General features: G+C 39.0%; 1 protein-coding gene across 1 annotated transcript; it reads left to right on the plus strand.

Moving 5' to 3' along the window:
* The first annotated feature begins 217 nt into the window (after window positions 1-217).
* LOC145781938 (low-density lipoprotein receptor-related protein 6-like) lies at window positions 218-13,625 on the plus strand. Its single transcript, XM_082593638.1, has 17 exons — window positions 218-276; window positions 1,266-1,392; window positions 1,841-2,012; window positions 2,675-2,800; window positions 3,655-3,759; window positions 4,591-4,728; window positions 5,171-5,330; window positions 6,044-6,174; window positions 7,075-7,222; window positions 7,582-7,751; window positions 8,212-8,358; window positions 9,104-9,220; window positions 9,987-10,118; window positions 10,717-10,938; window positions 11,270-11,329; window positions 12,336-12,450; window positions 12,748-13,625. Exons 2-17 carry the CDS (start codon window positions 1,309-1,311, stop codon window positions 12,866-12,868), a joined length of 2,148 nt encoding a protein of 715 aa, XP_082449764.1. The 5' UTR covers window positions 218-276; window positions 1,266-1,308; the 3' UTR covers window positions 12,869-13,625.
* The last annotated feature ends 201 nt before the right edge of the window (window positions 13,626-13,826 follow it).

A 13,826-nucleotide genomic window follows, 5' to 3' on the forward strand; every position in this document is an offset into this window, starting at 1 on the left:
GCTTTCCAAACATTTTACCAGTTAAAAAGGAAAGATACTCCGGTTTTTGCTTATCAACTAATCTAAGTCTTCAACAAATAGGCCCCAGAGTCTGGATGTAACAAAAAATAATGAAACTAAAAACTGATTCATTCGTGGTAGGTTGCTGTTTTTCTCGACCAAGAAAGGTTCACAGTCCACCATCAAGCGTAGTGATCTAGCTGGGAGAAACGTTGAAGTCATTTACTCGGCAAACGCTGATATTCGAACTCTGGCTCTCGACTACACAGACGACAGGTAAGTTCTCGTCATAATTCACGTGCTGGAATCCATACAATCTGTCTTGCAAAAGCAAGTTTAATTTGTGATCTTCGTCCATGGAATGATACAGGATTGTTCAGATTCCAGGGCAGGAGATTGAACCCAGGTGAGTGTAGCTTTGCGTGGTTCTGCTTTGCCATGGACTTCTTAATACTAAGAAGTCCATGGCTTCGCCTTCCATTAGGTGCCTTGTAAATGAGACATTCAAGACCAACATGGTCAGCAGTTTGTTGTTTCACTCCGCAATTAGTGATGAAGATGAAAAACGTGAATTGACAAACGTTAGTTAGAGTGTTCATAATCAGGTCGTGACTTTGTTATCTTGGCAGTCGCTGAATATCGTGTTTGAACACGAATGGAACGTTTTGCTTTATTTTACTTAATCCAAATTGTTTCACAACAATGAAGTCTTTGTGTTTCTCGGCAGTCGAGTGTAGCAGGAACTCAGCGACAGACACGTGTTTCGCCCATGAGGCTGGGCTCATCAGTATCGCACCACTAGTTCCCGCCACATAGTTCTCAACCGCTGCTTTTGTCAGAATTCAATTGACTGACAAAAGCAGCGGTTGAGAACTATGTGACGGGAACTAGTGGTGCGATACTGATAAGCCCAGCCTCATGGGCGAAACACGTGTCTGTCGCTGAGTTCCTGCTACACTCGACTGCCGAGAAACACATGTTTTTGGAAAAGTCTTGATGGCTAGTGTGGAGGCTACACCGGTATGGTTAGCGAAACACAATGCTCGATGTTCTATAGTGAGTAGTCAGGTAGTGCTGACGCCAGGAAGATCGCTCCTTTTCAACAATGAAGTCTTTGTTGTTATGATAATTGTGTAGTTCTATAACGCCGAAGAGTCGATTAAATCACGAGAAACATCGCTTCTGAACTGAAATAGTTCCTGCAATGAAACATCGTGTGACGCAATAGTTTCTCTTCTATTCCTGACCTCTAGCATTGTACTTAGGATCTACTGGGCTTCCAATCTCGCCGGAAGCCGCTCAGCGATCATGAGTTGCAACACCGACGGCACCAACAGGACCCTTCATTCCACCTTGACCAGGACAAGGGTTTGGGGAATCACCGCTTACTTGGTAAGTCACCTGTCAATCAAAATAAGTAGAGAAGGCATAACAAAAATGAATTGGTTGCCATTAGATTAACTTCTTAAAGTTAGTTATTTTTAAAATATAAGAAATTAAAAATAATATTTCCAAATAGTAATTGAGGCCTTGATCGAACGAAATTGGAAAACGTCTCACTCGAGTTCTACTTTTGCTTGTTGTTTCCAAATAGATTTTCAAAGTTTTTAAAAGAATTAAAAAAACTGTTTTATTTTTGATCAAGAAGTTGCTTGTAGGTGTTTTGGTCAGCTCCGGCTTCCCAAAATTTATTATTGCGCGACCCTATTTTAAAAATTAAATTTCTATGCGGCCCCTTGATGGACAGTTTCTAGTGCAAACTATCCGCTGTAGGCCTATTTTAATTTGTTTGGCAGCCCTGAAATTAAGATTGGTTGGACTAAGCGTCTTCTTCCATCAGAACACGATCTACCTGGCAGACCAAGCAGACTACTATCATTTTCGACGGGGTTTCTATTACAAACTGAAACTACTCCCCAAAGACAGGGGGCTTCCCCGAGTAATTTCCTACCCAGCAAAAATGAAAGCATTGGCAATTTACAGCAAGAATGAAGAATTCTCCATAGATGAAGGTGCGTTGTACTCTTTGTTGCTTCTAGTGATCGCCCAACGAGTGGACAAAACAACATTTTATGAAAAATTTATAAAAAGCAGCTTAAGTTTAATTTCTTATACAAAAATACGACCAAATGTTTGAACGTGTTTTCACAAAGGCCATGACCATATTAAAAGCAAAAAAAATTGTGGTCTATTCTACATTTTGTTTTACTCATCGAGGTATAACTGTGCAGTGTGCACAAATATGTCAAGGTATACTGTATTTTCTTGCGAACGTGCAGGATTGTAGAGTTTCCATTACTCCTACTTACTCCTATTAAAAGTATTCCTATACTTTTAAGAGTACTAATACTAATAAGAGTACTCCTATTAAAGGGATTATTCTGTGGACATATTTGTTTCTATATAAAGTAACATTGAAAATTTATAGCTTTATTATTTTATCCAATATATATATACGGTAACCGTACATATCAATCAGTTTGGTTCCTCAATTACTTTTGGCATATTCTCAAATAAGATAAACTTCATTTTGTCTTGTTAGTTTCTAGCAATAGATATCAATGTACACTGTACAGTAGTTGAATAAAAAAGATCAGGTCTCGGTTAGAGGTTGAACCGAGGAGCTATAAATCCTCTATCTCAACATCTTTGTCTGACCCTCTTTTGATTTCAGCTTCTCCCGATGGTACATGCAATGGTATGCCAACATGTGACCACATATGTCTACCAACAAACACCACTAGAGTGTGTGCTTGTTCGGTTGGGTATGTGAAATCTGGAGATACTGGCTGCAAGACAGGTAAGAGGAGATTTTTTAAGATTTTCAAGAGATTGTTTAAGAGGAGTGTGTCGTGTGCAAACTATTTTTGTTCAGTTAATTATTGAATTGTTTTTAACTTTAAATTTCTTGTTCGAAATTTGCAACATTACTTTTCATTTCTACAAGCCACGTTGTCTTGGAAGCACTATCAACATAAAACGCATTTCACAAAATTGTGAATGCAACAAAGACACTGCACAGAAAGTGAACTACAGTGCAATGGAAGTGACGTGATTTGACGTAGACTCCTCTTCATCTGAGTTACATTATATCCTACGAATTATTAGTGACAAGTTTGCAAGTTTGTTGCATTGTTTCATTTTGCATACCAAATACTCACCAATTCCTAAATCCAGGTTTGATTCTGAGGTCTTCACTTCTGTTCTTGTTGTTTTCACAAACCCAACGACTTCTCCTTCAATTTAGTTATTGCTTGTTTGAATCTTTATCCTCGGACTGGGAAAGCTTCTTTGAAGGCATATTCCTGATAATTTCGCATACTTGTAGAGGCTTTGAATCACTGACGCAGCCGGTCACCAAGTTTGACAGAGTGGAGTTTCTGATTGTTGAAATGTTGTTGCCGGGGAATTATTACATCCGTTAGATACCGCTGAATGGAGAGCAATCCTTAGAATGCGTCGCTTGTGCGCACACCCCGAGAGTCGAACCAGCGCCGCGTGATCTTGAAGCTTCTTCGTTCACGAAGTCACGCGCTAACCAACTGAGCTGCAATGCTTTGCACAAACGCTTCTTTTTCAAAAGTTACATTTTTGCCACAGCAAGCACACAAATGATGTCATTATCGATGTTTGACTTGTCATATTTTTCCGCAGTTCCTATTACTGACAACTTTATGGTGTTTGCCGACGTTGTCCAGAAGGCAATCTTCAAAATTTCATTGCTTCCAGGACCTCTCAACTACACTGCGGTCCCGATAGGTGGGTTGGCAAGATGTAAATTAAAGTTAAACTGAGGCTGGAAACTTTATTTCGAACGCATGTTAGAATTTACACTAGAATCAAATCAACAATTACGTAAACTGAAATCTGACAGCTTTTGTTTCTTTCTGGATATTCAGGATTTAGTAAAATCTTTAATTTTTCTTTTTTTGTAAATTGGCAGTCGATTGAAATAAGCTGTGGACATTTTGCATCCACTTTGACTAACTGACGTCACCAGAATCGCGATGGCAACGCGTTTTGCTGTTTATTTTTAATGCAATTTGCTACAGATTGTTACGTAACGCATTTGATTTGTTTTGCTGTCAGATGACTTCCGCTAGATGATGATGCTTTGCTCTATATGTTCACAATGTAGGTTATTTGGTCATAGTCACAACTAACATTTACAAGTTTAACCAATAAACTCGAACCTTTCAAGTACATGTAGCTCCACACAAAGTGAAAATCACATGACTTTTAACGCTTTTTCATTTGTTCCAAAAAGTACATATCTACTGCACTGAGGAGGCCGGAAGACCGAGACGGTGTGCCCTGTCTGCAGTTACATCTAAAAAGACATTACTAACTGCAAACATTGGACAATGTTTCAATCTTAAGGATCTCTTCATTGCAGTGGAAAGATTATTGCACTGAATCCTTAACCTTGAGAGGTTACATTTTTATTCACTTGTTGATTTAAGAATATCAGTTTGTATCCTCTGTGAATCCTTCTCTTGTATCATGGGCCAACCCTATGTATGTTTGCTGGTACACGGTACACAGCTTCTTTATCTTTAAATTTAAACCCGAACTTGTCTGTATCTTCAGGAAGCCAACCAGATATTTCCGCCATGGCCATGAACCTTGTGAATAAGAATCTCTATTGGTACGATCGGAAGATGTCGGCGCTTTACAAAAGTTCAAACAACGGATCCGGGGCCGCCATAATCAGGCGAGGACTTCAAGGTAAACAATAACTTTCAATTTAATTTATCATTTAGATTTTGAGATTTTTGGATATTGTTCTTATGAAACTGATAGATCTTTTATCACATGTTTGCTGACTCTCTTTTTATATTACTCATTTACTTACTCACTCACTCACTCACTTACTTTTTACTTACTTACTTACTTACTTACTTACTTACTTACTTACTTACTTTCTATCTCACGTATGCATTTTACGTAATTGCTCATATACTCACCGCTTTTCAAGACAGTCTCAACTGATAGCATGTTCAATTTGAGGCCTCCTTGTTCAAATATATATTTTTGATGTTGTTTTGCAGCATTCTATTGTTTATATTGACAAACAATTTGTCGAAGGCAGAGTACATCAGTTGGCACAGAGGCTCACATGCAGTGCATACGTTGTTTCTATTGTTACAAAAACTTGACTTATGCTCAGTGCAAAGCATGGCCATCGACCATATCACGGGGAACATCTACTACGCTGATGCAAATACAGGCAACATATACATCATGGATGGAAACGCCAGATACGTGAAAACTTTGTTGAGACAAAACTCATCTCAGATTCAAGCCTTGGCGTTAGACATAGACAACAAGTTAGTTTTTATAGTTTATTTATTTTAATAATTTTAAGTCTAAACAAGCAGATGTAGACTCTTAAGACCTCAAATCGTCTCCGAAGAGTTTTTTTGATAACTGTTGGTGCATGTGGAGCTGCAGTTTTTGATAAAACGCTCCATTTTCATCCATCGCTAGAATTCTCTACGCATCGTGTCGGCGCCGCTTGGTGTTTAGATGTCTCCAATCACTTCGCCACGCAGAGTGACAGAGAGCCGAACTGCCACTTTTAAAACGCTTGATCAGAGGCCAAACTCATGAGCTAATGCAGGTCTAGTAGGTAGATGATTGCGTGATAAAATGTTGGTTTGGTTTGGTTGGTTTTGAATCTTTACCCTCGGACTGACAAAGCCTTGTTCCTGGTAGTTTCGCATACTTGTAGAGGTTTTTGCTGCAAGGCCGGTTACCGAGATTCGCAGAGTGAAGTTTTCCGATTGTTGAAGTGTTGTGGCCGGGAATTATTCCATTCTCTAGGTGCCGCTGAATGGAGAGCAGTCCTGAAATGCGTTGCTCAAGCGCACACCCCGAGAGTCGAACCAGCGCCGCGTGATCTTGAGCCGGTGCGTAACCACTGAGCTAACGGGCGAACAAATGTCAGAATGTCATGTGTTGCTTGTTTTTGTCGATTCATCATAGCCTACTCTTGTGTGCTAGATCCACAATTGCTTGATAATCACCAGTTTGTTTTAAGGTTCGTCTACTGGATTTATTACAACGGAACAGACAAGGGGGAGTTATGGAGGATGAAATTCAATGGGGCGAACCCCAGCTTGTTGGTGGGGGGTCTTACTAACCCAGGAGCCCTTTTCATCGATGATCCACGTGAGTTGGATAACGAGTGAGATCTGCTTCAAATCAATTGAAATATTTTGGTGTTGAATGTAGAAGAAACATTAAAAAAGTGATTTTCAAAACATATGCCACAAAACTATTTTTTTAGGATTCTTCAAAATGAATGAAAATTATTGAGACCGTTTATTTCCATTTCGATATCGCAAGCAAAAATTGAACTGAGATCCCAAACTAAAGCTTCCAAATTTTATTTAATAAAAAAACAATCTTTTCTCCATCAAATTCTAAATGCAACAAAGTTCTTTACAACAAGAATAAATCTTTCTATTTCAAACAACCCTGGTTCACATTTGCTTTGTGCTAAACCTTGTTTAGGTTAAACTTTTATAATTTTAGTTGCTGGTGTTTTCGTTACTACAGTATACTTACATTATAATAACGATGAAATATATTTAAAAGCTTGAAGACATGTAAACAATAAAATTATACCATTGTTTAAGAAATGCTCTCTTCTTGAAAGTATTGTTGAACGTACCACACTATAATATTATAATTGAAAATCTATGGCTGGCAACAGGCCAGTTGACATGCATGCAACGTGTGTGCAAGCAGGCAATGTGCTTTAAGTTCAATGTTTGTGCAGTTTAAGCCTGGTTGCTAAAAGCAAGGGGACAGCCGTCGTATTGAAAATAACTGATGGAATTTGTTACTTTCGTTGTTTAATAAATGAGCAACATTTTATACGTTGGAGGTAAATCTGATGTTCATCTTTGTTAAAAGGGTAAAACATACAAAAAAGTTTAAGAACCACTGAGCTAAAACATCTTAGCGTTGTTTTGTAGCTGCTTCTGAACTTTTCTTATGAGAAGCTTTTCACATGTTAGCACATTACTTGATGTAAGCTTATAGAAATCTTCTACAACTTTCCAGGAAGCTTGGTGTATATCACCACTGGCCGCAAAGGAACAATATTGTACGAAATATCAAAGAGTTCTTTGAACTCGGCGAGTGGAACGCTACCTTCAGATAGGACACGATTTGACCTCCCAGGAGTATCTACTACAAGCAAAGTTATCGAGTAAGAAAACCAAATTCACTCATTTTACATTAATGCAACGTTTTCAGACCTCTGAAAACGTTCAGTCACTGAGGAGCAGTGCATGTCTGTAATGGGTCCAGCGCTATATAAAAACAAACATTATATTATTATATTAAATAAGACAGAAATATTGCAGAAAATGTAAGTTTGTTTAATACCTCTTCATTGCTTGTAAGCTCATTACACAAGTCTCCAAACTGCAAGCATTGCTTTTTCCGATGGCTTTTCATTCAATAATTTTCACATCAATCGCTTTGATTAATTTAAGTTTGGCTGATTTCAGATAGTGATTGTTGATTTGGCTAAGCTGACATGCCGTTATGTTTGCTTTGTTGCAGCATTTACGAAGACAACTCCGTCTTTTACTATTCCACTAAACCGAGAACAGGAATTAGCAGAGTGAATCTAACCGACCGCGTCCTCATCAATCGACAGGTCGTGAACGACTTCTACGAGCCGCGATTCTTCTCCGTCTTTCACTCGGATCGCTTGCGTATACTTTTCATCGGTGAGATCAATTGATTGAAGCAAATTCTATCATCAATCTAGAATTTATTGTTGTATAACAATCCCACAACAACAACAAAAAATTGTTAGACAAAGCAAACGCGGTCGCCGATGCAGATGTTGCTTTCTTTAACTTATGCGATCCGCCAAGTGCTGCTAAGTGGAAAATGGTTTTTAACCGCCGTCTTTCCGAGTGTCGCGCGGGTGTTCTCACCCCGCCACATTGCTAACAATCGACCAACCGCCGCGATGAGGATCAGTCAGTGCTGGAAGGCGAAACAATATCTCAGATTTTTGTAAAAACAGAAAATTTTGTTTTTTCTGCTGTACCAGGATAATGTTGAAAGACAAAATAAAATACCAATTTTGCCTAATTTACAAAAATGAGATTGTTTTTATTTTTATTTTGTGCTAAAAGTAATTTACTTTTTTCTTACAGCCATTATCATTAAACATTTCAGATGGCCTCTTGGACCCATGCGTTAACTTAAGCTCGTCCTGTGCGAATATATGTATCCGAACATCAAACATCACCCGAGAGTGTGCTTGCGGGGACGGGGAAGATCAGAGTGGTATCAACTGTGGGGAAGTCCCACCGGAAACACTTGGTAAGCACGAGATTATGTCATTAAAAGCTTGATCTGGTTTTCAACATAAGTTACTATTTGCTGAAAGAAATTGTGAAGTACTGTAATAAACGGGTTGAGGAAAATATGAGTTATGTTCCATTTTTGCTCTTAATATATAATTATTGACATCAACAACATAAGCAACTTTCGAAAATAATTTATATCACAATGTTCTATCTAGATTCTAGAATCATATCATTTTTGTTAAGTTGTTTAGGGCTGTTTGTTTGTTTGGCAATTTGGGTTCCTTCTCAGGCTCTAACGTTGACAGCCTTTCAATGGCAATCAAGTGCATGGTTATTGAAGGAGTCCTCCTCGTTGTTCGAACGCAATTTGCTTTGCCCTTAAGGTAAAAGGCTTTTCCCCTGACATCGAGGGGAAAATGTTTAACAGTTGCGAACGACGTCGGGGAAGTATCTAAACCCACTCATCTGCTGAGTGCCAAGCAAGAATGAAGTTTAGTATCATTTTTAAAGGTCTTTGGTATGACCCGATGGGGAATTGAACCCATGTCTACCAAGGCAGATTGATTGACTGGTTTATTTTGTTGTGCAGTATTAGAGCACGCATAGCGATCATAAATTATAAAGGGAAATGATGCACACTCCATCGTTCATGTAGAGGCGAGCGCTCAAACCACCACGCCATTATTAGTGCTGGTACTTCGGTATTGTTGCTTAGATTCGCATCTTTGTGATATTTTTTCTTTTCATTCCTGCTTTAGATGGCCCACCAACTCATGGCGGCACTTGCTCGAACGACATTTTGATTCAGGCTCCACACTGTGTGAAAAGCGTTTTGTTTACTCCTTCTGCCCCCCAGTGGACAGACGACAACACGGGTAAGCGTATTAAAGATGATTGCCATGATGATTGTTAAGCGGTAAGATAATAAGAAAGTGATGTTGCAAGAGCATGATAATAATTACAGAGTGAATTGGTCGATTGGTCTAATGTGCACTGCACACCCGTTAAGTGAGAGGTCGTCAGACTACTCGGCATGCCACAACTCAGCAAGGGCTTCAACTCAGCAAGCCCATTTCAGCTACTGCCCTAGTCAGCAAATGAGATTTTCACCTAGCATCGGACTTTTTTAGTCATCGCTTGATAAACTGAATTTTCTGACTTGTTACATGCCAAGTTTTGGCTTGCTGAGTTGTTACTTTTGCAGTCTCATCATTTGCCATTTTTCAGCCACTTGCTGAAATGTTGCTAGCTCAATTGTCACTTACGGAAGTGACATTTGCTCAGTTCACAACTGTTGACTTGTAGGAGACCTCTGAATAAGAGGATGCTAGCTCGACTCTCCATCGATACCTTCAAAATATGTTGTGAAAGTGATCCTAAATATCATTCCAATTTTATATCTTTCTTGATCAAATTTAGAGTGATATCAGCTAGTCAAGAATTTGTTTATCTAAATTCTAAAACATTATGACGTCGTCGTATTCATAAATCATTATGACGTCGTCGTCTCAAATTATTAGTTTGTCTCTGTTAACATTTTGTTGCTGATTTAACTTAAAGGATTTCGTCATCATTGTGTTTTGACTGGATACCTATACGTAATTATATGTCTTAAGGACGTTGCAAAGAAATATTTTCCAGATGTTGAGGACTTGATATTGAACAACCCGACATTTCAACTGTCATACAATGTTGGGGTGCACCCTTTTTCCTACACAGCAAGAGACAGCGCCGGAAACGTTGGATACTGCAGATTCACACTTACAGTGACAAGTCGGTATTCTATTTATTGACAACTTTCATAATAAACCTAAGTAACCCAGAAACTGTCTGGATGGTTACCTCTAATGTTTGAAGAAGTGATTAAGAAAATATTTATCAATTTTTAGAATGAGAAAGTTTCTGAAGCTGAATTCTTGCAGAATCGTTGATTTGCATAAATGTTGGTGCTGAACTAGTTTGCAATGAACAGTTTCCTTAGAACTTGAATTGTTCCATCCGTGATCTTAAGCTTTTGGTTTTGTTCCTTCAGAGGTGTCTTGTTTAAGGGCCCGGTAATGTTATTTGTACCGGGCCCAATTTAGCCTCTGAACGGCCCAGGGCCCAGACGATCACTTTTTATTGCTTAAAATGAAACTTTGTTAGTGGATAACGTTGCACTCAACTTGTCTGCTCTCCCATCTCTCTGCAGATCTTCCATTCTCCTCCCTACTGCTCTTCCATTTTCTTTTCTACCCCTCAACAAAAATGAGGGTATTTTAAAATGCTTTTGATGAGTTTACACACCAAGAATTGAACCAATGTCGTTCAATCACTTTTATACCGTTCCTGTATTTAAAAGTCTTTGTGCAAACACGCCTTTGCCTCGCAGGCGCCACATGCCCGTTACCTTCGTCGATCAATCATACCAAGTTTAAAGTGGAGAATCCAACGTGCATCGATGGAGAACAGGGATTTTACATCAGCTGTTCCAACACGTCACTCAATATTGCCTATGGAGATACTTTGAACGGGTCGTTATGGAATGAATGCCAACCAAGAACCAACAGATACATCATCACTGACTTAAACCACTTGGACTGTCTGGACCCAAGTAAGTAGGCTCCGGTACTTATGTAATTTGAAAGGCAACCTTCACTACTCTCGTTCCGTAAAAGAGGTCTAATGCCTTGTGTAAAATAAATATTATAGACAACCTGTTTTTAGAAAGACCGTGCTTGCAGACATATAGCCTACCACATGATTTTCTATGCAGGCTCGTTTTAAACCTTTCAAGGTTTTGCCACCTTTTCCCGTTCATTAACATGCTGGTAGGTTTATATCGATTTTTGTAGTTAGTATCTTTTTCGTCCCGGACGAGTTAATGACGAAAAATAAAATGATTGATTGATTGATATTGATCCTTCTTATCGTTTGGTTGGCAGCTAAGGAAACGACCACAGCGTCATCTACCGTATCTGTGAAAGCAACAGGCACACCTAAAGGTATGAAAACATTCGGTAGACACTAGTAAACTAACTAGTTACAATTTTATACATAACGTTAAACTATAGCCTACCAGGCGGTTATGGAATTTACTGCTATCAGCAATGGCCACCATTTGCCGCAATATTATTCGTGCCATCTTCAAGCTAGGATAGGTTTCTTCTAACATTACAAAGTTAAGCTATGCAAATGGTGGAACGGCATTGAATTAATGTTCACAATAGATCCTCTTCAAACGTTGGGACGAGTGGTGACAAGACAGGTCGGGGTAACTTTTGATCAAACCCTTAGAATCGATTGATAGCAAACAATAACGCTTGTTGTACAAGACGAATGACTTTTTTCTGCTTCGTAATATGCTATCATTATCATCATCATCCATTGTTAGTGACAATGATAAAATTGCTTGGATTGTCAAGACATTACCTTTTGCAGAATGCTTTCCTTCAATAGTTAGGAAAGTACCTCCCAGACGTTATGTCCGCACCAGTGTAGATATAGCTTTAAAAAAAATATCAAAGCCACAATAAGGACTTTTAATGTATGGATTGCAAACTGGAAGATCCGCAACTGTTGTTGTGATCCTATATGGGGCTTTGCAAGATGTGAACCTCCAATGGGTGACAAGTGAACAAAGCGCCCTCATAAGCATTGCAAAATTAATGTTAAAAACCGCAAGAGGTCGACAAAGAATGAAGAGTCAAGAATCGATATGAAGCAAATCCGCGACAGATTCTATGAGATGATAATTGTTGGAGAAATGATTATCTGCATCCGATTCTGACATGACATTCAAAATAAGCTGTTTAGAATTATTACTTTATTATTAATTATTGAATTATTAATTATTACCTTCATTATCGCTCCAAATAAGGCAAAAACGTGAAGTAGGCCAGGCAACGGCTAACTAAACTAACACACATTAAAATAAAACGCTACTTGAATGAAATAAGCACATTTGGTTGCAAGGTTTGAGTAAACAGTGCTGTTATGACTTCTATGCAGGGGTGCCAACCCAGCCTCAACCCCAGCCCGCAAGCGCAGGCCTGAGCACGGGAGCTATTGCAGCGATTGTTGTTATTCTAATCCTGGCTGTCGTCATCGCCGCCGTCGTTGTTGTGTAAGTCTTTGTTGTTTATGTCAGGAGTTACCAACTGGCGGCCACTACACTGTTAAGTGAGGCCGCGGAATGCAGCGGTATACATTACAAATGTAAACAAAAGCGCTTTTCTTGAGAAGTTAAAAGACATAAAGTTATTATGTTTTTATTGATTTCTATTGTTTTAAAGTTTTTTTTCTTAAATCATTTCTCTTTTTTATTCAAAACCTACACAGGTTACATTTCAATAAGATCTGCTTTGGTTTATGGGTCAACAATCAGTTGTTTTATGTTGACACAATCGTCGGGTTGTTACAGTTTCAGATACAGAAGACAGAAGCATCTTCACATCTCAGGCGCAGAAGGTGACACAAATCCTATCTTCTCCTGGGCGAAGACAGGAGCAGCAGACAATCAAAACACGTACCAGAAATTCTAGAAATTCCCTGAAAACATACAAAGGAAGAAATTTCAATGTTAGACATAAAAACAACATTATTTAACGTAGTTATTTATGCGATTCAGTAAATAGAAGTATACTCCCCAATGCAGTCAATTTTAAGACTCAAGAACAACTTAACTTGTTGCAAGCAGCCCACACTAGTTGAACGGTACATTCTGCCTTAGTTGGGCAGTGTCTGTATGGCCTTTCACACGTTTTTCAAGTTTGTGAACAGTCTCAATGCCTTCATTCCTTAGTTGTATTATGACGTCACAGTACGTTGGAGGCAACCCATGACCCTCGTTCACTTGCGCCGATGCAAAGTTGTTGTTTGCTCGAGATCTTCTTCCTTGACCAACGTGATGTTATTGAAGCTTTCTTGCAAAATCCTTTGTCAACTGTCGCTGACCTTTGTTTTAGTTATGATTCTCTTTGTGAGTTTCATTATTTTATTTTCATTAAAGCAACTGTCAGCTGTCAGCTGCGTAGCCGAGTGGTGAGAACCCTTGAACGGCAATCGAAAGGGCGCCGGTTCGACACCGCTCAAGAGCATGCGGCTGTGTCTTTGGCAGGACACTTAAAAGGCATGCCTGAAGGTGGACACGAAGATTGGCTTCCTTGCCTTCCCGTCCACTTAATCTAAATCTTCAACCACCAGGTGTAAGCCTGGATACGACAAACAAAAAAAAAACAAAAAAACTGCAATAATTCTTGATATACACAAAGCATCTCTGGATGTTTTGTCCGGAACATCGCACTCTACCTCTCGATCATATCTACCCGTCTATCCGAATTTATATTCTACGCCTTTCAACAACACAACATTTTTAATTGAGATTCGGCAAAGGAAATAGCGTGGAATTTTCGTTCGTCGTATGTTTCTTCACTAAGTGTTATTCTCCTGTGACAGATGTCATGCTTGTGACAGATGTCATGCTTGTGACAGGTGTCATGT

The sequence above is a fragment of the Aplidium turbinatum genome, chromosome 13, assembly GCF_918807975.1.
Source record: "Aplidium turbinatum chromosome 13, kaAplTurb1.1, whole genome shotgun sequence".
NCBI classification, from domain to species: domain Eukaryota; kingdom Metazoa; phylum Chordata; class Ascidiacea; order Aplousobranchia; family Polyclinidae; genus Aplidium; species Aplidium turbinatum.